Source organism: Rhododendron vialii, chromosome 10a (assembly GCF_030253575.1).
Source record: "Rhododendron vialii isolate Sample 1 chromosome 10a, ASM3025357v1".
Taxonomy (NCBI): Eukaryota; Viridiplantae; Streptophyta; class Magnoliopsida; order Ericales; family Ericaceae; genus Rhododendron; species Rhododendron vialii.
Genome location: NC_080566.1, coordinates 34,310,619 through 34,338,597, shown reverse-complemented (window position 1 = coordinate 34,338,597; position 27,979 = coordinate 34,310,619). Strand labels below are relative to the sequence as shown.

Genomic DNA, 27,979 nt, shown 5'->3' with positions numbered 1-27,979 from the left:
CCAGTCAACACCCACTAAACAGAATTATGGTAAAAATTTCCATTTCTATAGGATTGATAGAAATTATCACCACCTATCCAAAACAAGAAAGATTACAAGCCCACAACCAAGGTTGTCAAACGGAATACGTATCGTGTATCATTTTTTCATTTCATGTATCGTATCGGGATAGGTATCATGTATCGTAAGATACATAAATAAGTGTAAAGATACATATAGTACGATCCGTAACTGATTGTAACTATAAGCTAAAAATAATAATCATACTCGATACCAGTTACAAGTTCATTACACATTGATTAAACATTGTAATGATACAAAACTTCACGTCTTCAACAATATAACATTTCTAATATTGAAAAAAGTATCGTGTATGACATCATGGATTGTGTGGTATCGCAAGAGTTTTACTCAAACACAGGATAGGTACACGTATTAGTTTACCATATCGTAGCATATGCATACCTTAACACAATTAAGATCCATTCAACGAAACATATCAATTTTACCTCTAAACATATCAAAGCATACAGATATCAAATCACAGCAACCGTGTCACTTATGGTAAGATTTTTACGATACTGCCACAACCCACATCCAACCAAAATAACAACCAAATCAAGACAGCATAACAACAGGGTAATGATTTCTGCACTCCACCTTCAAATAAACACACTCCAAAATTTGTCTTTTAGCGCTTAAAATTACACACAATACAAATACTACAAGACAAATTCCAGAGTGCGTTTATAAGAAAGTACAAAAATCATTTTCATAACATAAATACACATCGAGGTATGCTACTAACACAACTTTGCACAACGTGCTTAGGTGACACTATATCATTGGGCAATCGTAGAGCACTGGAGATCCTCCATATTGAGAAACCTATGTGACCATGTATCGAGGAATCTCGGACTGTTGGATTATGTGAAATCTTTTTTGTTTTCTAAAATTTGTATGCGATCCAACGATCCGAGATTTCTCAGTACAGAGGTACAGAGGATTATAGGATCAGTGTTCATGGTAAGTGCCCAACGGTGCAGTGCCACCTAAGCATGTCGTAAATTGTTGTGCAAAATGTTGTGTTAATAGACTTCCCCGTACAAATCTGTATAAAGTTCGTACACGGAAAGGGGAATATACAGTGTGTTGTTTTTTGGTTTGTTTTCTAGGGTTTGGTAAAATTCAGCTAATTTCTGAGGGTACCGGAGACGACAAGAGTCGAACGACGATTTCGTGTTGCTCGAGAAACCGGCGCTTGAGGTAGGTCTCGAGGATCTCCATTACGGAGACGAACCGCTTCATCTCGTCGAGCCGGCGGCTCAGCTCGGCTTCCCGAGCCCTAGCTCGCTCCAGACGCGCCTCGGTTTCGGCCAACCGGTCCCTGAGGTCGTCAACGGCGGCGGCGGCCGTGCGAGGCCGGGATGGGGTTAGGTCGGGTTTTGAGAGGGATCGTTGCTGTCCGTAACACATGATCAAGGGATTTGTTGAGAGAGAGAAGAGAGAGAAATTCCAACGGTTAAAAATGCACTAAAATTAGGAGTACAAAATATTTGAGGGGGACAATCTCAAATAGTTTTGAAGATTATTCATTGCCGTCCATTTGCCGGTGTCCAGGTCAGGTTGCGCCAACCCCGATTAATTTTGAAGATTAATCATGCCGTTCATTTGCGAGTGTCCCAGTTAAAGCGAGAATAAAGTTCTATATAAACTGATTTCAAAGAAATTGACAGCACCTAAAAGATTTTAAAATTGTGACCTTAAAATAAAGCAAATTTTTTAACTCGGAGCCTTAACAACTAGGGCAACTCCTTTAGTTAAACTGAGATTGAAAAGAAGTTTTGAATACTATATTTGTTCGACAGTGATAGCACGTCATCAAACGCTGAAAATATTGTTTCCGCGTGTTATCGTTTCTCATATGTTATGTTTAAGGCAACTAAGCCAGCCCAAGATATTTGGATGTTCTAGGCCAAGTGGTGGAATAATGCCCTACATAAATTTTTTAATTTAAAAACAATTAAAAAAATATACTTCAAAAAAATACCCTACCAAGTTTTGAATCCAAGCATATTATATGAAAGAGCAAACACTTTACCACTGAACCATCAAAGGAGTTTACATTATAGTTGCACACAGAAAATATATATACTTATCTAGAAAGGGATGTCTCATTTTTTGTCCAAAATATGGAGGCCCATGGCGGCGGCCTTTTAGGCCTCCCCATTGGGCCGGCCCTGATAGGCAAGCACATCATTTTTTTTTCTTGTAAAAAGATATTATTAAAACTCGATAACGTATGCACGTCATTAACTAGTTGTGAACCCGCGCTATGTCACAAGAAAACTAGAGGAAAGGGTAAATAAAATAAGGTTTAGGTATGGATATCGCATGTCACATTTGACTTAATTGAATCAAGTAGTTGTGAAAGAGATTTCAAGGGAAATTAAACCGTGAGAATATATCAAACAGATGACCTACATTTTTAACCCAACAATGGAGCATATGGAACCAGAAAAAAAAATCAATATTAATACCAAAGATATGTTGGAAAAGATAAATTTGAAATTCTAACTTGAGAGGGCTATGCATTGGACGATTTTAGATTATTTTCTCATTCTAATCAACCAAGAAACATGATATAAGCAATCATCTATTGTGTATGATCTCGTTACTTCACATATCTACTTTCGTCATCGTCACTTTCATCTTGTCCGATCCTTTCTAAAAAGTGATTCGGACATCAAACCCTAACTCTGAGAAATCAGAATTCTTTCCTTTCTCATCAAATCCTTCTATCCAAAGCTACTGTGATGTTATTTTCCAACTTATACGTATCTTATTTGAAAGCAAAAGTTGATTATATATTGTACAGTAGGTTGAACTTGGCTTAAGCAGAAGCATCTCAATGGAATTTTGTACACTAAAGTAGATAAATTGAGAACACAACAAAGAGATATATTATTGAGAACACACTGACTTAGTTTTACAATGGGGAGGAGCCCTCCTTTTATAGGCATGAGGAGGGAATCCTGACAAAAATATATCTTGCCAACATCATTACTTACATCATACTCCATAACACACATATTCTTCAAACGTACTAATAACTCTTCCACACACATCAAAACATAATCATAATACTTTTACTAACTCTTCTACACACATCAAGTGAGTACAAACACAAAGTAGGTCAGGATCAAGAAAGAGCAATAGAGAGAACACAACAGAGAGATATATTATTGAGAACATATATTATTGAGAACACACTGACTTAGTTTTACAATGAGGAGAAGCTCGCTCTCTTTTTATAGGCATAAGGAGGGAATCCTGGCAAGAATATATCTTGTCAGTATCATTGTTTACATCATACTCCATAACACACATATTCTTCATATAACAGGATAGTTTTCTAATTACAAATGGAACACAAGTATCAAAATTACATCAAACTAAAAACAAGTCCACAATCACAATAAGCCAAACTCAACCCAAAATAGGTGAAGAGATTCAAACTCCTGACCCGTTAATGAGATCCAAGAGGAGTCCTAGCTAACGGAGCTAACCCTAGTTATTTCATCTTGTCATCTTAATGTGTTTATTTTGTCCTGAATCTGCCTCAGTATTCGTCTACCCTCAAACCTTACGACATTGAAAGCACATTAACGTAAAAGCATTGGAGAGAGAGAACATATGAGGATTAACCCCAAATTTTGTAGTCATACATTTCAGTTCACAAACAAAGAAATCCACATACATGCCAATCCCTAAAAACAACCTAAAAAAGAAAGAGAAAAAACAAATGGAGAAAACACAAACTGAAAACACTTTACATGGGCATTCCAGGTCGAAGATCAAGAGACCTTTTCCTGCGGTGCATGAAAGAGAAGATTGACTTCTTCTTCTTCAGCTTAGCTCCGAAGATAAACGAACTCAAAGGAACTCGAACCCGCCCGAATTGTGACTCATCACAACTCTTTGACCCAAACAGCCCGTACTCCACATTCAGCTTCCCAATAGTCTTCTCAATCTCTTGCCTGAGCTTGTTTACACAATCCAAACCGACTTTCAATTCGTCTCTAACCTTGTTATTCTCTAGCTTCATGTTTGAAACCTCACCTTGAAACATCGCGGCTTCATGACTAGTGAACCTCATTTCCTCTTCCTCCGCGCCTGCATTCAATGCTTTTGCTATCTCCTCTTCGATTTCACATAAAGACGTGAATCTCCTCTGCAGCTCATCTTTCAAAACCCCACTCTTCTCTATCCACAGCCTTGCTTCTGTCTTTATCTCCACTAGGTGCATGTAAATTGTCTTGAGCTCCAATTGCATCGCTGTTTTACCAATTCCCCCTTGATTCCGCTTCTCTTTTTTTTCCTTGATTTTCTCTATCTTAGATTCCAATTCCAAAAACCCAGATTTGAATTTCTGTATCTGGTGGAATGAAGTGCTGAATCTCAGCCAAAAATCCAAGTTCTCGTCAAGTAGAGCGTCAATATTCATCCGAAGCTTTTCTTCTAACGGCGAAATTATCCGAGGCTCACCGACTAAAATCAACTTAACATGTTCATCTTCTTCATTTACCTGAGGAACTTCAAACACGACTGAAATTTCCCCATCATCCGCATTCAAATCCTTGTTTTCATGCAGTTTCTGGCGTAAGAATTGAATCTCCTTGTCCCTTTTGCCAATTAAGCTCCTCAATTCCCTTAGCTGCACCGTTGTTTCAAAGATCCTATCGCGGTTTTTCCTCTCTACATCGCTCAGCTTCTTCCTAAGGTCTTTGTAATTCCTTAAAATCGTAATGTACTCTGTCAATAGAATTGTTTCTTTATCCTCCACCCCATCCAGCAGCATCTCCCGCCAGTTCATCTCATCTTCTTTCTTTTTTTCCACTTCCCATGGTTCATTGTTAACGACGACAACAATTTCCTCAGTTTGGAAAGTGCCTTGTTTCTCAACCTTCTCCAGGGAATTCGGGTCTTCTCGTTTCTCAGAAAACGCATCCGAATTACAAAATTGCTCAATCTTGTCCTCCCCGGCTGGTGCTTTCGATCCCGTGGAAATAATGAAATCTTCTCTTTTTTCCAACTCTTCTGGGCTTCCAATCCCAACGTTTGATTCCTCTTCTAGTGATGACTCCATATACTCAGACAGGTGATCGATACTACACCTAGCTTCTGTGAAATGTGCTTGAAGGTGGTTGTTTTGGTTTTCCAAATTCAAGTTCAAATCCTCCAGGTTTTCACATTTCTCCTCCATTTCCCTCAACTTTGTTGTCAAACTGTCATTTCCATCAACCAGAGTTGCCTTTTCATCTTCCAAAATTCGAATTTGCGCCTGAAGTTCGTCTGTTTCTGTCCTTAATCTGTCTATTAGAGCAGGTTGAGAAGAGACTGACGTTTCCAAGTTTATAACCTTACTCACAAGCTCATCAATCTTCTCTGTCAAATCTGTCACATTGAGAGATTCCTTTGATCCCACATCAAAATGCCCTGCAATTTTCTCACGTAACTCATTAAATACCCTTTTCTCTTGTTCCAAATAGCTAGATTCTTTTTTCAACTCAAGCGGTTTCTCTCCTCCTCCTTCATTTGGTTTGTCGGAGAGAAACTTGTTCTTGAGGGAATTCAGTTTCTCTCGGGCATCCTCGACCCTTTTGTACTCTTCCTTTGCTTCCTCTGTAGACCTCTCTTGTTTTTCCTCCAACTGAGCCAATGTCTCTTCGCATAACTTCAAGACCTCTTCTGCCATTAAAGCCCTAGCTTCACCATCCTCATTTCCCTTCCCCATATCAAATTCCTCTTCCAAGCCAAGAACTCTCTCCTGGAGCTCCATGACCCTGGCCTCAATCTCCCAGTACTTCTGAAGCCCGCTTTCATAAGAGCTCTTCACAAATTCCTTCACAGTTTGCAAAGCCATAATCTCCTTCTGCAGCTTGTCAATCTCTTGCACCGCCTCAGATTTACTCAAACCAGATTTGCAAACAGTTTTGTCAGAATTTTTTGCTTTTGGTTTGGCTTGAAGTTTTTTCCTGCTTGGAAATTTTGAACCATCTTCTTCTTCAATGTCCATAGCCAGCTGGACTCGTTCCGGGCAAACAGTGGCGAGGGTAGTGTTGGCACTTTGCAAGTCTGTGGACATGTGATCATATCGTTCAGCTAGGGCGCGGTAAGCTCGGTAAGATTCTTCGACAAAGTTTATTATCCCTGGCCTTCTCTCATAGTACATTTCTGCCCTCTTGGCAAAGGTATCTCCATCCTCTTCAATGAGTTTAAGCACATTCTGCACCTTTTCTTCCATGTCTGCAATTCCATAGATTCTAGTTAAGAGTGGAATTGAAAGAAATGTTGACAGCAAGGAGAGCAAATTGCACCCAAGCACAGAAAAAGTGGAAATGAAAAAAGGTTTCCACAATTGAAGAGAGAATATGTAGCTCAGATTCACATTCGTGTTCTTTTTAAGATATGAGGAATTGAAAAATATACAAGGTGAACAACACCATCTTACCACCTGCTCCAAAATGGCAAGAACAATTATAAGCCAGAGATAAGTTTTAACAACTGAACAACGGGAAAGATTTGGATACTGCTTCTCACCAAAATATGGTAGGAACTTTTTATTCAGTATTACCAAAATATGGTAGGAACTTTTTATTCAGTATTACGTAGTCAACATGAAATTTCAACAAAATTAATATCGTATATAATGAAAAAGAAAATAGGTAATATTTCCATGGTACTTGGTTCTCTTTGTGGTAAGCTGCACATGTGTATTCTATCAATTGTGATTCATGATATATGTATCAGGTGCTATTCGTTCCTTTTTCTGTCCCCCCAAATATGATTCGTAGATGTAAGGATAAACACTTATATTTATGTTTCAGAAAGATAATATTTTTAGAAAACCATTCTTATTTATGAATCAAGCTATATGGCAGAAGAGTTTCCAACGTTATACAAATGTTTATGTTTGGGTTTTATGGAGGGACAATGGTAAGTGAGAGCAAAAATAACAACATTCGAAAAGGACATGAAATCAAAGAAGCTAAGTTTGTTTATGGATCTGATTGGGTCAACATAAATAAATGGGTATCAGCCGATAACAATAGAGGGTCATTGGCATACGCAAAACTCAAAAATATACAAAAGCCTACGTGATGGTTTCATACCTTGAAGGTTTTGTTCGAGCCATTTGGATTGCCTTGTCTGGATGTGGCTTGCCCACCACCATGAATATGCATTGCTTGCAGCTCTATTCAACATCTATCCTATTTGATCTTCTTCCCCTCTCTCTCTCTAGACAACGAACGTGAAACTCTTTCCCTCCCTAAACAAGGACACTGATATCCTTTTGAGGTTCAGGAAGAGAAAAAGAGTTGCATACAAGAAACAATTTCTGGGTTTTGAGGAGAAACCATGCAAACAAAAGGAAATGACTGTCTGCAAATGAGGATCCCACCCACTAATTATGGGCTTATGGTTGGGAGAAAAATTCTCCCGAAAAAATTGTTGGACCCCCCATTTGAAAAGGCAAAAAAGAGAAATCCAACCCTTCATCCAATCACTAACTCTATTCTTATCCTGTAATGGAGAGAATCTCTCTCTCTCTCTCTCTCTCTCTCTCTCTCTCTCTCTCTCTCTCTCTCTCTCTCTCTCTCTCTCTCTCTCTCTCTCTCTCTCATTTGAAAGGCAAAAATGAGAAATCCAACCCTTCATCCAATCACTAACTCTATTCTTATCATGTAATGGAGAGAATAATGGAAAGAATCTCTCTCTCTCATACATGCATACATAGAAAGTACGAAACATCTATACATACATGAATTGTGAAACTTCTATGTAGAGAATCTATTTCACCAGAATGAGATCGGTTTAAAGATTACCAAGTTAAACTAAACATAAAAAATAAAAAGTACATGGGAGTAGACTGGGGAAAGCCAGAAGAAAGAAAATAAAAGGGACAACATTAAATACATTTTCAACTCGCCGAACTCTCAAACTAAGCTTCAAAAACTGATTTATTTCACTCGTTTAAATTACAGCCCTAGATTGAAGTGATATGCAGATTATTTTTAGAGTAAATGATTACAAAAAAAAATATGGCACCCATGCAGGACAAAGCTCCCCTTCCACCATCTAATGCGATATCAACTTTAAACAGAAATGAACAAGTCATGCTCTATAATCAAGTCCCTTAAGACCAAGTCACACCAGAGAAAGTAGCAATCACCACTCGGCGATTCGGTGAGATGTCATCTAGAAAGATGCAATTGATCTCAGAAGTTCTTTCGCTAAGCACCTTAACCTTCATTTCTATGTACCAAACAAAAATTAAGGTAAAGTTAAAATCTTTTCTTAAAAAGTAAATTCAGCATATGTTCAGTTAAGTTTGGTGTTGCGAATAAGTAGGTTTAAACAATTAATCTACAAAACCAAAAAAAATTCTCAGATCTGAAAAGCAAATTTCGGTACCTTATAAACATCTACAAGCGACATCCAAAGAAAAAGCAAACCATCAGCAAATGTCCCCATGGGATATTGAATATTGACCGAATAATTCAAATTGAAAAGAGAAAGCAGAATAGAAATTTGAATCTTCCTCCTACTGGTGTCTGTGTAGCAACAATCTACAACAACATTTTACTCCTCATTCCCACACAGAATGATATGAACTTTTTCTACAAGTTTATATGATAGTAGCTTATCCATCATTTTCCCTTATAATTTAAAATACATCACTAGATCATTCTATGAAAGTTATGAAAGTCACACTTTCCATGTTCATATACCGAGTCACAGACCTTGCCACCATATGCATGTAAATTGAGGCTGAAGAATGGGGGCTCAACCAAGAAAACATGGAGTTTAAAGCCCACTTGCAGATTTCTCTGTAGGTCACCCCTGAATAAGAAATGACGCATTCGAGTTTAATCATTTTCTCTATTCACAACTCAGAAAACAAAAACATAAAAAGAGTGCAGCCAAAAAGAAACAATGCTATTATCATTGACCTTGATAAATGAAAACAAGTACTTTCTGCAAACATGAGTAGCAGATGGTGCATGCGATCCCTGCATATTTTATTTAATTCGTCTCTTTGTAGGCACAACTTATCTTATACCACTCTTTAGCAGAAAAGTCAAAAAAATGTCATCAGCAACTAATCATTATCAACAGTTCAAAAAGGAAACTAATCATTACCAAGGTAAATCAAGGAACACGGTACAATCCAAGAAAAAAGGGCATAACATAAACAAGTGCTTCTACTATGTCAAAGTTCCAAGTAACAAGAGGGAAAACAAAAGAAGGGAAAAGCAATAAATGTGGCACAACTTAGAATAACCAAACTACACCCAGCAAAAACAAACTCAAATGAGGCAACAAGCTAGTGCCACTTGATTTCACAATTGGAGAAAGATAATTATTTACGAGTGGGAACTCAGAAGCTCATACATGCTTCTCAGTTCTCATATTTACAAAACCACTATTTACAATAACGGTCAACATAAGCCTAACCCTGATAACCTGAAGAACATAACATGATACGCTGGAATGTTCCTTCTTCCCTTTCTTTATATGCTCAAAGATGCTCAACCATTCCTCAACTAATGACATTACCCTTGATTTCCTGGATATTAGTCCCTGGCAAATTAAGTGAACATGATAATACATGTAACCATCTTAATCTAAATAGTTTACTTTTGATATTTTGTGTTATTTCACCCTCCAAATTCTAATCTACATCATAGCATGCAAACATCTTCTAACGGTTCACCACATAACTACTTGAGAAAGGATCAGCCGGATCAATATGTTCAGCCATGTTCAAGAGAAGAAAGCCACTACTCAACATACTTCTTGCCATCTGCATACACAACCAAAAAGGAACATAACTCAGCACAAGGTTGCAAATCTAAGTTTTAGGTGGTCCTGCATCTTGGTACAAGTGACATATTGACACTCAGTTCAACGAATATACAACAGAAATACATGCAGAAAGAAGTATTAACAGTAATAAATTTGCACAAACCAACTTATCCGGCATCAATGAGAATAGCTACTTAGTACTTAGATTAAAAGAGGCAAATGAAGAATCAAACATTAACAAGACTAAAAGCTAAAACTTCTAAATAAGTCAAAAAGGAAAATTTTAAAATGAGACCTAAATGCTAGACTTAAGTCGTACCAAAAAAAAAACTTAAAAGTTATAAATACAAAATTGACAGAAAATCAAGTACTTTAAAATTCAGCAAGTAAAAGTAATAACCTGCTACTTAAAAATACATACTAATTTTTAGCCTACTTTCTAGGAGGCAAGCAAATTTTCAGGAGACATAAACTGTAGTTGTCAAAGGAACTTAGAAAAAGTCTTCAATACACACCCTTTTAAAGTGTGTACCATATGCACCTATTGTGTGGTTCATATTATACCACCTCATAAAAAATTACTTATAGAACCGGTCATTCATAACGTTTTATTTCGTATCATAACTTTTATACTAAAAATCCGTAACTTTTTAGCAATAGATTCATAATATTTTGGTGTGTTTCAAAGAGGGTGTGGGTATACGATATATCTTGCAATCGAATGCACCTTCTCCAAGAACCCCGCCGGTGACCATCTCCTGGAGGAGCAAGGCCTCCTCCACAAAGTTCACCTCTAGGAAGAGCATACCTTCTCCCCAGGAGGAGCATGCCTCCTCCACAAGATTCACCTCTAGGAGGAGCGTGCTTTCGCTACAAAGTTCACCTCTAGGAGGAGCATGCCTCCTCCACAATATCCACCATTAGGAGAAACGGGCCTCCTACACAATGTTCACCTCCGAGAGGAGCAAGGCCTCCTCCACGAACCTTGCCTCTGCCGAAGCAAGCTTCCTCCACGAACTCCGCCCCCGGAGGAGCAAGGCCTCCTCCAAGAACTCTCCACCCGCGGAGGAGTGAGGTCACCTCCGGGCACCTCACCTCCTACTTAACATTTTGAAGACTCCATGAATTCTTAAAGGTGACTCTATACACCATCCTAGGCTGGGAGCAAGGCCTAGGTACCTCGCTCGGGACCTAAGGAGGAATGTGGTTTGGAGGCTAAAGCAAGGGGTTTGTCAAGGAGGACGAGCTTGCCTCCGGCGAGCTCTAACTTGACCGGTCCTAGAGAGAGAGGGGACATTGACCGCCATCTGACATCTCGGAAGAAGTATCATACCGCCTAGTGCCTCGGAGCCCGTATCATACCTCGCCTGACTCGGCAGATGATACGGGTCTCCATGTATCACCAAAATAGCCTCTGTCGGTTCCTCGGTTATGGGCTCCGATGCTTGACTTGGGACTAAAAGATGCCTGACTTGGGACTAAAAGAGGAAAATAGGTCAACCTCCACTCTGTCCACCAATGGGGAGGAGTTTTACACCTGGCTCTCCCCCAGCTCCGAGGCTCATATAAAAGACAAGCATTCAACAAGCATTTAAGACATAACTAACACACACCTACCCTTCACTGCCATCCCTCTCTCTCTCGAAGTCCGCCCTGAGCTCTCTCCTCTTCCACCTCCGGTGGTCCCGAGCACCATTGTAGTGACCGTCATATACCCGGAGGGCGACCTCAGGTACTCTTCCCACTCATAACTCCCACAGAGGGTGCATATGATACACACCCAAATAAGGAATGTGTATTGTAGCACTTCCCAGAAACTTAAAATACTTTCACTTAGTGCAATCATTCAGTTTTAAGTGTTGAATTCAGTCATCAAAGGACCTCAGAAAATCTCAACGCAGACAACAAAGTAAACTGTGCATAGAAACTAGGAACCATAAAAACATGAACAGGGAAATAAATAACCATTGAGGCATACACAATGAGATGCCGAAAACATAAAACTAATGTACAATTCAATAGATAAACCAAACCAAACCAAACTGAGCCTTAAGTCCCAATCAATTTGACAAAAAAAAAAGCTTTAATACCAGCACAATCATCTGGGAGGTTCTTGATGGCACTTAAGAACTGACTATTTGGTCCCGCATCAAACTCCTTGCTACCGTTCTTATAGCAAGGAACCAGCACTGCAAAACTGCCCTCATCATCACTCTGGAAATCAGGGGCATGTGGTTCTAGCCACCCAATTGACCAGTCCGAATCATCTGATTCAGAATCCGACAAACAAACGCCGTCTGATGGCACTAAAACACCATCATACTCGGTGTCGATTCTCCTTTCTTCCCTGCTTTTCCATTTCCTCTTAACCTTCCCAGTCGACGAGGAGGCAATCTTGCCCCCCTTGACTGAAGGAAACTTCACATTATCCACTTCCCTAAAGCCTAAACCCCATTTCCCTAGCAGTAGAATTTAGGGTACACCCATTGGGAGCAGGATCCTTAGCTTTCCCACCCCATAACCACCATGCAAAACTAGTCAAGGAAGCAGACATTTTTCCAAACACTTAGAGGGCACAGAAACAAAAAGGATTCAAAACTTGCTCAAACTAGTGATGAATCAATCAAACCATCCAATTTTTTTTTTTGTAATATGCTTATACTGTACAAAGAATTCGCGATAATCATGATACCATAAGGGTCAACACTTCAAAAGTTAAAATTATGAATCCATCCCTAATAGCAAATGATTAATTTCAATAAATAGAATCCAGTAAACTCTTAACAAGATGTTACTTCAATCTAACCATAATCTCAACCGTAATATGCGAAACCTATAATTTTCAAAAATTTAAAAGGAACCCAATGACTTTCAAAACCCTTTTAAGGTGTCCCTATATGACCAAGACTAGCGGTGTGCGCATATAATAACAGGGCTTGATGTTAATGTAACAGTATTACAAATAGGAGCCTCCAATTCAAGGAAGAAGATAATTTAACTCAAAAATAATATGACGGAAAAGTAAAATAAGCCCAAAATAGCACAAAACTTAGGGTTTCCAACATTTGAACTCAATCTAAGGAAAATTGATGCGATATGGAGAATTTTTTAATAAACAGATGAAAATAATAGATTTGAAAAGGGTCGATGAGGAGTCAAAACTGGGATACTGGAGTCAAAATTGGGACAAACTCAAGTCAATGAGACGGTGATAACACCGGAAAATCTAGCTGGGAAATTGGGAAGTTTTGGGGGGAAATGAGTAGAGATGAAAGCAAAGGGTGAAGTAACAGGAAAGTTTGGTTTATCGAAACCTTATCTACTCTCCAACACCTCCATTCTCTCTCTCTCTCTCTCTCTCTCTCTCTCTACACCATACGCTCTCGCCTCCTCTCTGGAGTGTTTGAAAAAAAAAACAACTGATAACTTCTTCGAGTAGCCTCGGCCACACGCGACCCCTGTGCCATTTATAGAGGAGTTCCTTTTTTATCCGGTCTTTCAGCGTTGTCGGCAGTGAATGGTGTACAGTTCAATTTCAATCGTTAATATTGAGAATTAATGATTCAGATATGTTAAATCATATACCTGTAAAAATATATTAATATTGGTGAAAGATTTAAAACAAATCTGAATAATTAAAAATGCAAACCGACGATTGCAATTACTTGAACGGGTGCCTCTTTTTTCCTCTTTTGCATAAACTAAAAAGGATAATGGCCAGCAGGCCCTAATTTGTTAATTCATGGCTAGGCAAATCTTTGTAAAATACTGTAAGTATTAAGTGCGTGTCTCATCAAGTTCCATAGAAAAAATCCCATGCGCCTACTTTTAGATCAGGGGTTGGTGCTGTGCAGTTTAACGTCCTACCGCATTAGTACTCATTCTCTCTCTTGCGCATGTTGCTTTCTCCTTATTTTCGTCGGCTGTCACTTTCTCTCTCTCCTATCGACTGCCAATTTCTTCCCCCCTTTTTCCATCTCTGTTCTCTTCTTTTTATCTTGTGGACACGAAGAGGTAGAGAGAGAGAGAGAGAGGAGGGGAGTGTACGCAACCCAATCGGTACCAATAGTCAAGTAGGAGTACATAAATTTGGAGAACAGTAGAACACTTTGTAAACAGATATCAATTCGGACATGAATTCAGACATTGGCTTCTTCTTTTTTTTGTCGTCCTATGGCATCAAACAATTTTGGAAATATCTGTATTCGAATTTGTGTCCAAACATCTAGATTGGTAACACCGCTCGTATAATTGTTAAAAGGCCCTTTTTTATGTATATAATTTTCATACTCCATCTTGGTATTTGCATATTTGTGATATTATTATTTTGTTATATTTCTCATACGTGTTTTTATGTGCGAAAAAGAAAATTAGGACATATAAATGGAAGAATAATGTTGCGAACAAATTAACATACGTAAATAAAAGAAATTTCCTGTTGAGGAACGAAATAATCTGACACATAAAATTTTGTTGAAAATCATGAGATCATATTTAGAATAATACACTAAAGACTAAAAATGATATTCTGAAAACTTACCTTTTCAATTTTTTTAGATGAAAAATTCAACCACCACTTATAAGGTTGATGGATAATGTCCAAAAGGTATATCATGTTCGAGAAAATACGTTCATACTATGAATATCTGTGATATTTGTATTAAAATTCTATTTTATGTATCACTTTATACATATTATTTACCACCTACTTGGCAGTGCTTAGCAAGACATTTTTAATATACTATTTAATTATTTTAGTTTTTATTACCATAGTAAAATGAATTAAAAAATATGAAAAGATTAACTAAGACGAGAAAAAGTTTACTAAAATGAAAGATTTCGAAGAAAAACATTTTCTTAAACACCTATACGGAGCCTAATTTTTCTTTTCTTGTTAACAATTTAATAACATTTTGCGTAGTTACTATTTGGGCCCAACTAAATACAACTGCAAATTTACTAGATGTAGCCAATTTATAAGGAGGAATCCAAAAATTTCCTCTTATGAATTGGCTACATGTAGCAAATTCGCAGTTGTATATATCAGCATCCTACTACTTTTGTTTTATTGATGATTCCTTCACTTAATTATGCGGTCCGACGGTTCGAATCTTATCTCGGCAACTAATGATCGAGAGTCGTTCATTGCCAAGAACTCTATATGATACCCATGTATATACATGTGTGTAAGTTGTGGTCAAGCAACAGAACTCTATGTTCAAAAAAGTAGCAAAACTCAAAAACAAAAATAATGAACCCTTCGTTCGGTTAACATTTCAGTTTTTGTTTTTGTTTTGTTTTCAATCATTACCCTATTTCTTTCTCCAATCATTATTCTATTTTTCCAATTATTACTTTCTCATCTCTCTCTGTCTCTCTCCAATCATTACCCCTATTTTCAATCATTATTCTATTTCTCTCTCCACCCACTACCAAAACTAAACTAAACTAAACTCCCAACTAAACAAAACCGAGCGAAGTATGTTGTCTACTTTCTTTTTTTCTGTTTCTTTTTTTTTTTCACATTTTATACATAAGTGGAATTGGGGAGAGTTAGTAACAATGACGAAATTACATTGGGGCTCCCCACGTTGTTTCGGGGATTTTTTTTTTTTCCAAATTTTGATATTAATATTAATTATTTTTTGTTTGTTAAGAACACCTATATATTGTATTTTATATATATTGGATGTTATTTAGACATTTAAATGTTTTAAAATTGTGTTCATAATGGGTCCCAAAATTCAATCTCTCTCTGCGCACGGTCTCCCATAAGTTTTTTCTTCAATTATTAATCTTATTTATCTTTCTATCTCTGTTCACTCATTATCCAAAAAAAACCTCCATTAAAATCTAAACCAAACAAACCATTAAATTCCTAAATCTTGAAATTTCAAAATCATATTGTTCATAGTTTGGCCCCGCGTTTACGAAATTTTGGTTCGTCCCCTGATTATAGTAAGTTAGTATGTTAGTTCATAAGAAGTCCATAGCCCTGAACCCTACCCACGCCCCTTGCGCGCGGGGCTCGAACCCTTGCCTCCACTGCGAGAGGGGGTAAACTTTACCATCTAAGCTAGCATGACAATTCTCCTTTTTTCTGGTTTACACGTTAATTTTTGACCTTATGGTGTAAACTCATCACAATTTTTATTTGTAAAATTAATATAAAAATGAACTCTACAAATTTTTATCAAATTCGATGCGTGAAAAAAAATGAAAGTCATTAGCTACCCATTAACATCATTCTTTAATTCTTTCAACCCAAGAATCGCAGGGTGGTTTTGGCATATGACTTTCTGCTCTAGAAACATTTTTAAAAAATAAGCAGTTTATTTTATATTTTTAAATTCAAAAATAATGTAAATAAAAAATAATTTTTCAAATTTTTTTTGCATCGTATAAAAAATCTCAGTGAGATCTTTCAAACAAAATCCATATTGAATACTTTTAGATTTCAATAAGCCCATAATTTTTGAGCTTGAAATTGCCTTCTTAAAAAATAAAAACCTTTTTCCGTTTCCTGAACCGGCTCTTAAGAATTTTCTTTCTCTTAACTCTTAATTAAGGGTCTACGTTTGATTTTTTTTTTGCTGACGACTTTTGCGATCACCTCATCCTCACACGTAGCGGCATAGGCATATGAAATGACAATAGGATGGGTCATACAGATTAGTCTGAGGTGTGCCATGCGCGCGTTGCGCTGTGTTTGGTTTGCTTCTCAAAAAGAATTTTTCAAAAAATTCCCCCTAGATTCTCCTACTTCCAATATTTTTCTTTCTATCCCTTTCTACTTATTACCCCAACTATTTTTCAAAAAAAAATTCAAAAACCAATCCAAACAAGAAGGTGGTTCGAAAAAACCTGTGCATTACCCGAAGGAAAACATAACTCCTCTTCTTTCATACTGCACTCCTGCGGCATGGGACCCACTAGATCGATAAATTTTTGGTTGCCGAATGGGTACCATGTTACCCGGCTGACGTGATACCGAGCACCCACATTCGAGCCGTTCAAAAGTGTGTTAGACGGATCAGATTAAAACACTCTCTCTCCTCTTTGCTTTTTTTTTCCTTCTCCAAAACCGAAATAGACGGCTTGGATGCACCGAACAGGCACCACGTGGTACCCACTCGGCACTGAAAAATTTCTCCACTAGATCGGTAGGACGAACTTGATGACGTAGTCACGTAGATTTCTGACAACCATTCGCTGTGTGCCCCCATGGAAATCATTTCACAACTACAAATATTTATACAAACTCACTCATATTCACATTGGGGCCCACTGTAACGCCCCGATATTTTAAACGAATATCGGCAGCATAAATTATTATTTTTCGAAAAAGATTTCTTTAGTCAACCAAATAAACACGGATGTATCAACATAGGGATTTCTGTATTTCAACTCAAATTGAAAATACAAAACTTTTATTCAAAGGTAAACATTGGTCTGACAAGCATTGAGCCGACTTCTCATGGAAGATACTGACTCAAAAAAAAAATTTATTTAACCTTAATAAAATCTGGCAATTTATTGAAATAACTTCAGAGCGACTCTAGACTTGATAGAGATCCCAAGCATACTCGGTCTCTGCCCCTCGTATTCTTCCTGTGTCAAACTGCTACACCATTGAATCCTGCATACTCTGGCAAATTGATCGCCGAAGCAACCGATTTACCAGGATACAAATGTATCCGTGAGTGATAATTCACTCAGTAGAATAAGCCTAACCTTACCAACCCCTTACTTTACAGCTAAGCAGCTTTATCACAATTCATATGAAAATTTCATAATAGAACGACAAGCATTAAATAAATAATTCCATTAGCAAGCCTTCAATTTAATTTCTTTTGAATCTCACATTTCATAATCATACCTGCACCTGTAGACACCCCATTCTGGACCGTCCGGATAATGTCATTTGTCGATCTTTTATTTCCCCAATGATGATCTTAGTCGAAAACAGTTTAAGGACAAAGGTGTGGTTGAGCTTTGAGCGTCCTGAACCTCTCTCAAAACACCTTTCAAACCCTTCAAACCAGAGCCAAACAGCCCCAGCAAAACCCAATTGGCATACGCCAGTGTCCTGGAGGCGTACGCCAGTCACCTGCCACGTGTCAGTCATCGACCAGTGGCCCATCTTTTACTGGCGCACGCCAGTTAATAGTGGCGCACGCCAGTCAAACCCAGTCAAATCAACTTTATTCAGCAACTTGGGCGGGACTTTTGTGCCACCCTGACGTCGGCCACAGTGTCCCTGATGATTATATCGGCCAGGCCCGCTCCCCCTCTCTCCTACACCCCCCATCAAGGCAAGTCCCATGCATTTAATGCATGGGAGGCTCCAACCTTACCTTAAACAGCCAAACAAGGCCTTAGACCAGACTGATCTCAGTTACTCCCCCTCTATAAATACCCCCCTTGCATTCATTTGCAAGGGGTTGGCCTCATTAAGAAAAAAAAAAAAGTTCTCTCTTCTTCCTCCTTTCTTGCTTTCTCTCTTCTTCTTCCATTGAAAGAGAAAGGAAAGAAGCCCACTTCCACATATCTCCACTGATATCCAGTCACCATACAACATCCATCTTCAACCTCTAGGCTCTAACCACCTTCAAACTTCAACACCCAAAAGGTATACCACCTTTGCATTCCTTTCTGTTTTCGGCCCCTGAGGGGAACCAGCAAGGCCCAGGCTGGTAAACAATACTAGTCCTGGCCTTGAACTGGTAAAAATACAATAATCGTATGCGACGATACTTGGCGCACGCCAGTTCCTACATGCCGTACGCCAGTCATGGCAGTATGAGCACAACTGGCGTGGGGATCATGGATCGTCATTCCTTTTGTTTTATCTTTCTGTCGATCACCTTAGCATGCTAATAACCGGTTTACTGATTTCCATATTTAGAACTGTTTAGTGGTAATATCCTATCTTTTTCATCTCTGTCATGTAAAGGCCTCTGGAATCCTTCTGGTCATGTTCCAGAACCCAGATGATGCAAAGCCAAACACTGGAATCAAAGGCAAAGTGCCGTACGGCAGTAATATACTGGCGTACGGCAGTAGGCTTTTGGGTCCAGTGACTGGCCCTTGCATCTGAAGCGAAAGCTAGGCCTATCTTTTGTCCCACACTGTTTTGGGGTGTTCTGCTTTCTTTCATGGCCTAAAGCCATTCATTTTGCCTGTGACTGTGTATATTCTGCTATATTAAACTGCGTGGTTTGCCCTGGGTGTGCGCTGGTCCTTTTCCAGAGCCCAGAGGGTTGCAAACAAAGACTGAGAGATCCAACAAGTGGAGTACGCCAGTTTATATGTGGCGTGCGCAGGTTGTATCACCATGCAGTGGCTCGACCAGTGCATGCTGGCAGAATCTGCTCACGTCACCTTGTGACAGCGTACTGCAGTTTGCTCGGGATGCTCAGTGCTTGTTCTCAATCTATACTTAGCATCGCAATCAAATCATTCATAGGCATTTTGTCACATAAACTGCAATTTGTTACCGCTTTCGCCCCCATTAACTGTTCCCCCGCCCTAACTGGCTAAAAAATGATAAAATGAGAGACAAATGCAAATGCTTTATAAACTGCCTGAGTAGAGACCGATCTCCGGATTGGGCGAGAGGGGGTGCCATAAAACCCTTCCCCTCTCGTAACCTGGCTCCCGAACCTCAGATATCGAAGGTGACGACGGACCGGTCTACGCCTTTTCAAAATCAAACAAACGTGGCAAAAACGTTTTCGAGTTCGGTTCCTTGGGTGCTTTCACTGCTAAAACCCGAGTGGCGACTCTGAATCGAGGCGTTTCGCCGCGCTTTTTCCAAAGAGGGCCGCGCCCAGTCTTTAAAAAGGGCACCCAAAGATCGAGCGATTTTCGAGGCGCGTGCCCACAGCACCATAGTATCCATCACTTTTTCAAACTCAAAATTCCGTTGAACATATTTCAAACGTTCAGCTACCTTTAATATCACGGGGTATTAGTAGACTATCCACACAATTCTTGGTCCATCAGGCTGCCCTCAAGGTCCTGCTAGGCTACCCTCAAGGTCCTACTAGGCTACCCTCAATACCTGAGGTCCTGTCAGGCTACCCCTGAGGTCCTGCTTGGCCACCCTCACAATTCTAGGTCCATCAGGCTGCCCTCAAGGTCCTGCTAGGCTACCCTCAATACCTGAGGTCCTGTCAGGCTACCCCTAAGGTCCTGCTTGGCCACCCTCACAATTCTAGGTCCATCAGGCTGCCCTCAAGATCCTGCTAGGCTACCCTCAATACCTGAGGTCCTGTCAGGCTACCCCTAAGGTCCTGCTTGGCCACCCTCACAATTCTAGGTCCATCAGGCTGCTCTCAAGGTCCTGCTAGGCTACCCTCAATACCTGAGGTCCTGTCAGGCTACCCCTAAGGTCCTGCTTGGCCACCCTAGCTACACCGGGTCTTTCAGGCTACCCTCAAGGTCCTGTCAGGCTACCCTCAATACCTGAGGTCCTGCTAGGCTACCCCAGAGGTCCTGCTAAGCCCACAACTTTCATCTATTTTTCCTTTTTCATTAACCATAACAACGTCTACATAGTTTCTCATTGAAATCACCAAACGAATCTAAGTCCGATTCAACAATACAACAATCATGAATCCATACTAACATAATCAGTAAACATGATATATTTTAATGGGAAAGCAAATATAGCAATTGGTACTGTGCGAGTAAGTAAAGCACGTAGAGTTTTATGATTGGGCCAATGCCCTTAATTTATTAAATAGATGAGAAATTTTATCAAACAAATAATTTAACTAGTAATCCTTCATCATTCTATTTATTTATTATAAGAATCATATTCAATTAACACTAAACCAAGGCAACTCATTTATTTTCATTATCGTTCATATATAACACGTAAGTTAAAACCACCCAAACACATCTCTTGTGGCCAAAATTATAAATTCAAGAAGTCCAGGGAGATAACTGTAATTGTTTTGCCATTTTTTTTACTTCCAGCGGGTATGAACAGTAACCCCAAAAAAAACGTGAACAGTGCATTCTCGGAAAAATTGGGTTTTATTCGTTTGATTCTTTTCGATTCTAATCATAAAAACTAACATCATAGTACCTTAATATACTCAGGGAAGGCAGGGGAGGGATTATAATACTTTAATCCGGACAAGGCGATTCGGTGGAGTCCGGTGGGTTTTCGTTTGGTGACGAAAGATTGATATTCTAGCAGCAACTTAGGGCTGGAATAACTTGACCAAACATCTGCCGTTTTGGATGATTCTTGTGTCTCTCGCGAAGATCTTGAAACACTCTACGACTTTCATGAAGAAGTCTAAGCCTGAAAACCACTCTAAGTAGTAGAAAAATGGAAGTTTAGAAGGATCGCTAAATCTGCCTGGAAATCAGAATCCGAGAATTTTACCTAACTTTGAATGGCGATAACTCTATCAATTCTTGACCGTTTTGGGCGATTCTTGGGTCGAAATTGAAGCTCTCGATGCCCTCTACAACTTTCATGAAGAAACTTAGGCCTAAAAATGACAGAAACTACGAGGAAATAGGCCGTGAATAGAGGGACGTGATATGGACGAAAATCGAATCCCTCTTTTCTTCTTTTTGTTTTTGTAGAGGACTAGGAGTGTTGTATTGTGAGAGAGGAGAGAGGTATTTATAGAGGAGAAGTATAGAGGTGGTGGAATTCGGGAGGAGAGAGAGATATAGTTTCAATAAAATTCTAATTAGCGTTTAAATACGAAGGATAAAGGATGAATGTATATCTCTAAAGTATAATATGTTTCGAATACGATTTTTTTTTTGTAATATCAAATATACACATAATAATGTAATTTAATTAATAAATCTAACTAATTATTGAATTAATTTTAACATTTCAAATTTGTATTAAAAAAAAAGGGCAAAAATCCGGGTCGTTACACCCACACATACTACACCTTCAGTGTGTGTGAGACCCCCCAAAAGATGTGAATGTGTATGTCCAGTGTATGAATATGTGTGTGGTTATAATTATTGGTGCCCGTGGTTCAATAAATTGCCACGTACAAAGAAGGTCAACCTTTCATTCTTCAGAATTGTACTATTTTTTATTTTTTTTGAACGGAAGATATGATTTCTCATTGATAAATAGAAGCATCATTACAGAGAATAGACAAAAGAGGAACAGGTGGAGTGGACACCCAATTGCAACCTAAAGTTGAGGCCCTGGAGGAAGCTATCCAGTGGGCTGCTTCATTTCCTTCCCTTGGAGTCCAGCAGAAAGATAACTCCAATTCTGCACCTATCTTACGAATATCAGTAATCAAAGCCGACACCTCCCACGGTGGAACTAATTCCGAAACACTTAGGGAGATAAGACTAGCACAATCACTTTCAATCGACACTTTACAAAGATTCAAGGCTTTGGCAAAGAGCAAGCTTCTCTAAAAATAGAGGCCTCTGTTAGGAAAGCCGAATTAGCAGAGATACAAAGTCTCCTACCATCAAGCAAACACCCTCTAGAGTTCCTGAGAATAATGCCCCCCCAACCTTTTTGAGCAGCCTCCGTCCAAGAAGCATCACAGTTGATCTTAAGCGTTCCGGGAGGGGGGGCTGCCCAAAGTTTGGGAGCTGGGGGAGGCCTGTCAGAGGGAGGAACATGAATCTGGACAGCTTCTTTGGCAGCCTTGAATTCACCCCACGCACCCAAAGCTCGAGCCATCGTTCCATGAGGAGGCCCAATCTTGTCCTGGAAGACCATTTCTTTTCTGGCGATCCAGATATACCAAGCAATAAAGATTGCTTTTGCCAAAAAATCACTGCTCCAAGACCCCGTATCCATCTTTTCTTTAGCAGCGATTGACCAGGAGAGAGGAGAATTGATATTATTTGGAAAAATCCCCCCAGAGATTGGGCTTTTAAACCACACATTCTTTGCCCATTTACAGTGGAAGAGGAGATGTTCAATAGATTCACTGTGCTTGCCACACATTGGGCACATGGGATTATTGGCACAATTCCTACGCATCAAGTTCTCCTTTGTAGCCAGACGATTTCTACAAACCTTCCACCAGAAATGCTTCAGCTTTGGGGAAAACTTAAGTTCTAGAGAAATTTCCAGAAAGTTAGAGGGGGATTTATGGACGAGGAAGGTTTATCAGGTTTGGACAAGATCAGATCATTCCAGGTTTTGTGGTAGCCACTCTTAACGGAATATTTACCATTAGTAGTGAAATCCCAAAGCATGCAGTCCTCAGTATCAATTTTGGAAATTGGGATATGCGAAATGGACAGAGCTTCTTCCTCACTTAAGACCTGCTTCAGTTTTGGAATACTCCACTCCCTTGACGTGGTGTTGATAAAGTCAGCCACCTTCAAGTTATCCGCCCATGGGGGTTTAGGATATTGGATTCGAAAATTGGGAGAATAGGGAACCCACTTGTCGTTCCAGAAATCAACTCTACGTCCATTGTGAATCTGCTAGCGCAAGCCTTTCTCCAAAACATCCCTACCTTGGATGATGCTAGACCAGGCCCACAACGGTTTATTTCCTTTACGTGCATTCATGAAATCGCCCCTGAGGAAATAGATAGCCTTCAGCATTCGAGCCCAGAAAGCGTTCGGGTTCTGGATCAGTCTCCAACCCTACTTGGCAAGAAGTGCTAAGTTGAAACATCGAAGGTCTCAGAAGCCCAGACCCCCATGGCTTTTGGCCTTACAGAAATCATCTCCCCCCACCCAATGGATTTTCATGTCTTCTGGGGAGCCAGACCAGAAGAACTTTCTAATGTTGCGGTTAAGATTTTTGCAGAACTTCTTTGATAATAGGAAGCAAGACATAGCATAGCATGGGACAGCCTGAACAACATGCTTAAGCATCACCTCTCTACCCACCGAGTTTAACCTTTTTGATTTCCAGCCTTGCATTTTAGTGAGCGCTTGTTCATTGAGATAAGAGTATGCTTCCGTCTTTGATCTCCCCCAGAAAAAAGGAAGACCCAAATATTTTGCATTCATATCCATAAGAGGGATCTGAAGGTAGCCACATAAAGCCCTTTTGGTGGTAGAAGTGGTATTGGCAGATAAGCAAACAGAAGATTTATCAAAGTTTATCAATTGTCCGGAAGCAATGCAGAATTGATCCAGCAGGGTTTTGATATGGCTTATGCTCCTAGAGTCCGTAGAGGAGAAGAGAAGTGCATCATCAGCAAAGAGAAGATGTGAGAGGAGAGGGCAGCCCCTTTTAATGATAATGCCAAAGAATAAGTTATTTCTGGCTCCACTTCGGATCATAGCAGATAAGACATCAATCACTATGAGGAAAAGGTAAGGGGATAAAGGATCTCCTTGTCTAAGGCCCCAATAAGGTATGAAGGAAAATCTCTCTTTACCATTTACTATCACCAAATAAGAGACCGTGGTTACAATTTGGAGAACCCAGTGAATCCATCTTTCATCAAAGCCCATAGCATGCATGACTTTTGCCAAAAAATCCCACTGGACTCTGTCGTATGCCTTACTCAGATCAAGCTTTATTGCAGCATAAGAATGTTTCCCTCTCCTGTGGCCTTTTAGAAAATGAAAGGCTTCATGGGCCACGATTATGTTGTCTTGGATTTGTCGGCCAGGAACGAAGGCAGATTGGTGAGGGGATACAATCTCATTCAAAATCTTCTTTAATCGATTCGCCATAACCTTAGAAATAATCTAAACAGAGAAGTTGCATAGGCTAATTGGTCTGAATTGTGGCAAGGCTTCTGGGTGAGGGACTTTTGGACCAGGACGATATTGGTATGGTTGAGTTTCTTGAAAAGATAGTTTCCACTGAAGAAGCTTTTGATAGCTGCGCATGTATCACCTTGAATCACCTCCCAGAACTTTTGAAAGAATAGCCCCGGAAAACCATCCGAACCTGGTGCTTTAAGGGCGCCCATTTGGAAAGCTACAGCTTTAATCTCATGATCCCCCACAGGTCCTAATAGCAAAGTATTCCTTTCCTCCGTAATTGGGTGAGGCATATAAGCAAAGACAGATGCCATATTCCTGGGGCCAACATCGTGAAAGATGGAGGAAAAGTAAGAGGCTATCTCCTGATCAATACCATCATCTGTATCCTTCCAATCACCATTTGTTGCTTTCAACCTCAGAATTTGGTTCCTTTGTCTTCTTTGAATCATTGAAGCATGAAAGAAGCTGGAATTTCTATCCCTGTAATTCAACCAGTTTACCCTTGATCTTTGGTGGAGATACATCTCTTCTCGAGCCAGGACCACCTCAATTGCCTCTTAAATACCTGCTTAGACAGCTAAGTTGTCTTCAGAAGGGGCTAACTGCTGGACATAAGTAAGTTGATTTCTTAACTGGCCAAGGCAAATTTTATTATTCCCAAACTCCTTACGACTCCACTCCTTAAGAGCTTTCCTGAGAATTTTGAGTTTAGAATTCCAACGAAACATAGCTGAGCCCTGAACTTGAGAGGACCAACTATCTTGAATTACTTGCAGGCAGTTGGGGCTGGTCACCCACATAGATTCAAATTTAAAAACTTTGGGCACACAAGAGAGAGGAACACAAAACTGTAGAATGAGGGGGGAGTGATCAGAACCAATGATTGCATCCTGGAAGACTTGAGCGTAAGGAAACATAAGATGCCAGTCCACATTTGCAAGAGCCCTGTCAATTCTCTCTCTAATGTTAGCTGAGCCCACTCTGTTGTTGGTCCAAGTGTAGCTAAGCCCTTTGCATTCCAGATCCATAAGAAAGCAGTCCGAAATGACGGTGTTGAAAGACTCCAATCTTGAGGCAGAGATAGGACGGCCTCCCTGTTTTTCCAAACACAGGGAAACCGCATTGAAGTCCCCAATACAGAGCCAAGGTAACGAGGAAGAGTTACATGCACTTCGAAGTTGAGACCAAACAAGAGATCTAATACCAGGGTTTGGGTTCACATAGACACAAGATAGCCTCCATTTATTTACCCCACCGGGTTGTGAAACTTCAGCGTAAATGAGAAACTCAGAACTGGAAATTATATTAATAGAGATAGAGTCATCCCACCAGAGAGCAAGGCCCCCAGAGAGACCAACCGGATCTACGTGAAAAAAGTTATTCAACTGGGTCCTTTCCTTTATTTTGTAGACAAACTGCGACTTATTCTTAGTCTCCATAAGGAAGACTAAGGAGGGACGATGGGCATAGCACAGCCCTCGGATATTCTGGAACGTCAGAGGTCGCCCTAACCCCTGAACGTTCCAGGAGATCATCAACATTGAGCGTGTGGCTGTTTCAGGCTAGCCACCAACGCCTTTTTGTCATCCAATTCCCCGAGATCTGATTGAGGGGGGTCAACAGAATTGATAGGTGTAACTTCCACCGGATAAGCCAAGAGATCAAATTGATTCTGATTGAACGAGGAATTGACCAGAGCATCATATAGTTTTTTTCCTTTCAATAAAGAATCGCTCGCCCGACGATTAATAACTCTACGAGTTTTCTCACAACCCGTAGAGTCTGGCAATATAGTCTCACCGTCCACTGTTAGAGTATCAATTTCATCAATAGGAATAGAGCATGAAACCACTTGATTAAGGTTATCGAATTTTTGAAGTTTTGAAGGGGAAGAGAATGAGGGAGGGGAGGGGGAAGTTTTTCTAGAACAAATCTCTCTCTAGAATGAGAGTTTCTCTCTCTACCTTTGTGATAGCCATCTCCTGGGTAGGGCTGTGCCGCCTTTATCCCTAGACCCACCTAGTTTTTCCACCCTCCTCCTCCTTCCTAGCTGATTTATCTTTCCAGCCATATCTCTCTTTTTCCTCTTTTCTTCCCTTTTCTAGTTTTTCTGTCTCCCTTCACATTTTTGGTTCCCTTGTTTCCTCCTCTCTTACAATGGCTGCCTCCCTTGATTCTCTTTCTTTGGATACGAGCTCTGATGGCTCTAATGAGTACCCTAACTTCATTCTTGTGGGGAAAATCATCTCCAACCGAAGCCCAAACCGTCAAGGTGTCTTTAACATTATCAACAGAGCGTGGCGTATGAGGGGCAACTTTTCCATCTCGGTATGGAAAAATAGTCTTTATGCATTTACTTTTGATTTGGATGAGGACCTCATCAAGATTAGAGACCAAGCTCCATGGTCAGTGATGGGAGGTCTTCTAGTTCTTACGAAATGGGACCATGATAAATCGGTGGAGGAGCTGGATTTTTCCTCATCTCCTTTCTGGGTACAAGTCCATGGGCTCCCCTTAGGCCAGATGAACAAAAAGAATGGTTCGTTGATCGCTAGCATGATCGGGCGAGAGGTTGTCCAAGGGAATACCAGTTTTTCCTCTGCAAGATTTCAGGGATACCTCCGTTTAAGGGTTATCATCGATATCACTAAACCGTTGAACAAGGGTTTTTTCCTCAAGCGTGAAGGGAAAGAAGATCTCTGGATAAAGTTCAAATATGAAAGGCTGTCGGACTTTTGTTATGTTTGTGGGAAGATTGGCCATGGTTTGAACGATTGTAGTAAAGGGTTTGTTGGGGATCGTTCCAATTTAGAGTATGGGAGCTATCTGCGGGCTGAAATTTCAATCATTGAGACGATCAACCAGGGCACCAGAGCTCCATCCCCCCCTAGCTTTTCATCGAAAAACCTTATCGTGGCGGCGGATCTTTTGGATAAGGTGGCGCGTGACCCACCTGAGAATATTGCTCTGGATGGTACTGCTGGGGTACAGAATTCATCGTCATTAGGCGAATCCATGATTGTGGTGCATGGCAAGCCAACAATTGGTACAGAGGAGCCTATTCGAACCACGTGTCCTCCCACCTCCCACCTAGTGCACCCTAAGGACAAAAGAGGTAACGATCCTATCTCTCCTTTGTCCATTTCCCAATCCTCTCCTATTACGCCTTCTGCGGATGGGCCTATCACCCCTCTCCTCCCAGGCCTCAACTTGGCCCAAGCTAGTCACGCTGGGCCTCTTTCAAAACCGAATTATTTTGTGGAAGAACCCCCTGATAGCCCAATTCGTGGAGAACCTCTTATTCCCTTAACACATATCCTCTATAAAAGCCCCACTCAACTCCTTAACCCTCCCCCCCCTTATCACCTCTGAGCCACTCTATAACCCACCCTCTGCCTCCCAC

The 27,979-nt window shown here is 40.1% G+C and overlaps 3 protein-coding genes across 3 annotated transcripts; all 3 read right to left on the bottom strand.

Annotated features, from left to right (window-relative positions):
- Positions 1-466: 466 nt before the first annotated feature.
- LOC131302407 (protein SKIP34) lies at positions 467-27,848 on the bottom strand. The gene is made up of 2 exons (XM_058329013.1): positions 27,842-27,848; positions 467-1,489 (listed from the first exon to the last, which is right to left on the bottom strand). Exon 2 carries the CDS (start codon positions 1,474-1,476, stop codon positions 1,189-1,191), a length of 288 nt encoding a protein of 95 aa, XP_058184996.1. The 5' UTR covers positions 1,477-1,489; positions 27,842-27,848; the 3' UTR covers positions 467-1,188.
- Positions 3,687-7,644, bottom strand: LOC131302406 (kinase-interacting protein 1-like). The gene is made up of 2 exons (XM_058329012.1): positions 7,176-7,644; positions 3,687-6,309 (listed from the first exon to the last, which is right to left on the bottom strand). Exons 1-2 carry the CDS (start codon positions 7,267-7,269, stop codon positions 3,833-3,835), a joined length of 2,571 nt encoding a protein of 856 aa, XP_058184995.1. The 5' UTR covers positions 7,270-7,644; the 3' UTR covers positions 3,687-3,832.
- On the bottom strand, positions 21,987-23,411 carry LOC131303156 (uncharacterized). Its single transcript, XM_058329948.1, has 4 exons — positions 23,361-23,411; positions 23,070-23,220; positions 22,351-22,953; positions 21,987-22,252 (listed from the first exon to the last, which is right to left on the bottom strand). Exons 1-4 carry the CDS (start codon positions 23,409-23,411, stop codon positions 21,987-21,989), a joined length of 1,071 nt encoding a protein of 356 aa, XP_058185931.1.
- Positions 27,849-27,979: the final 131 nt, after the last annotated feature.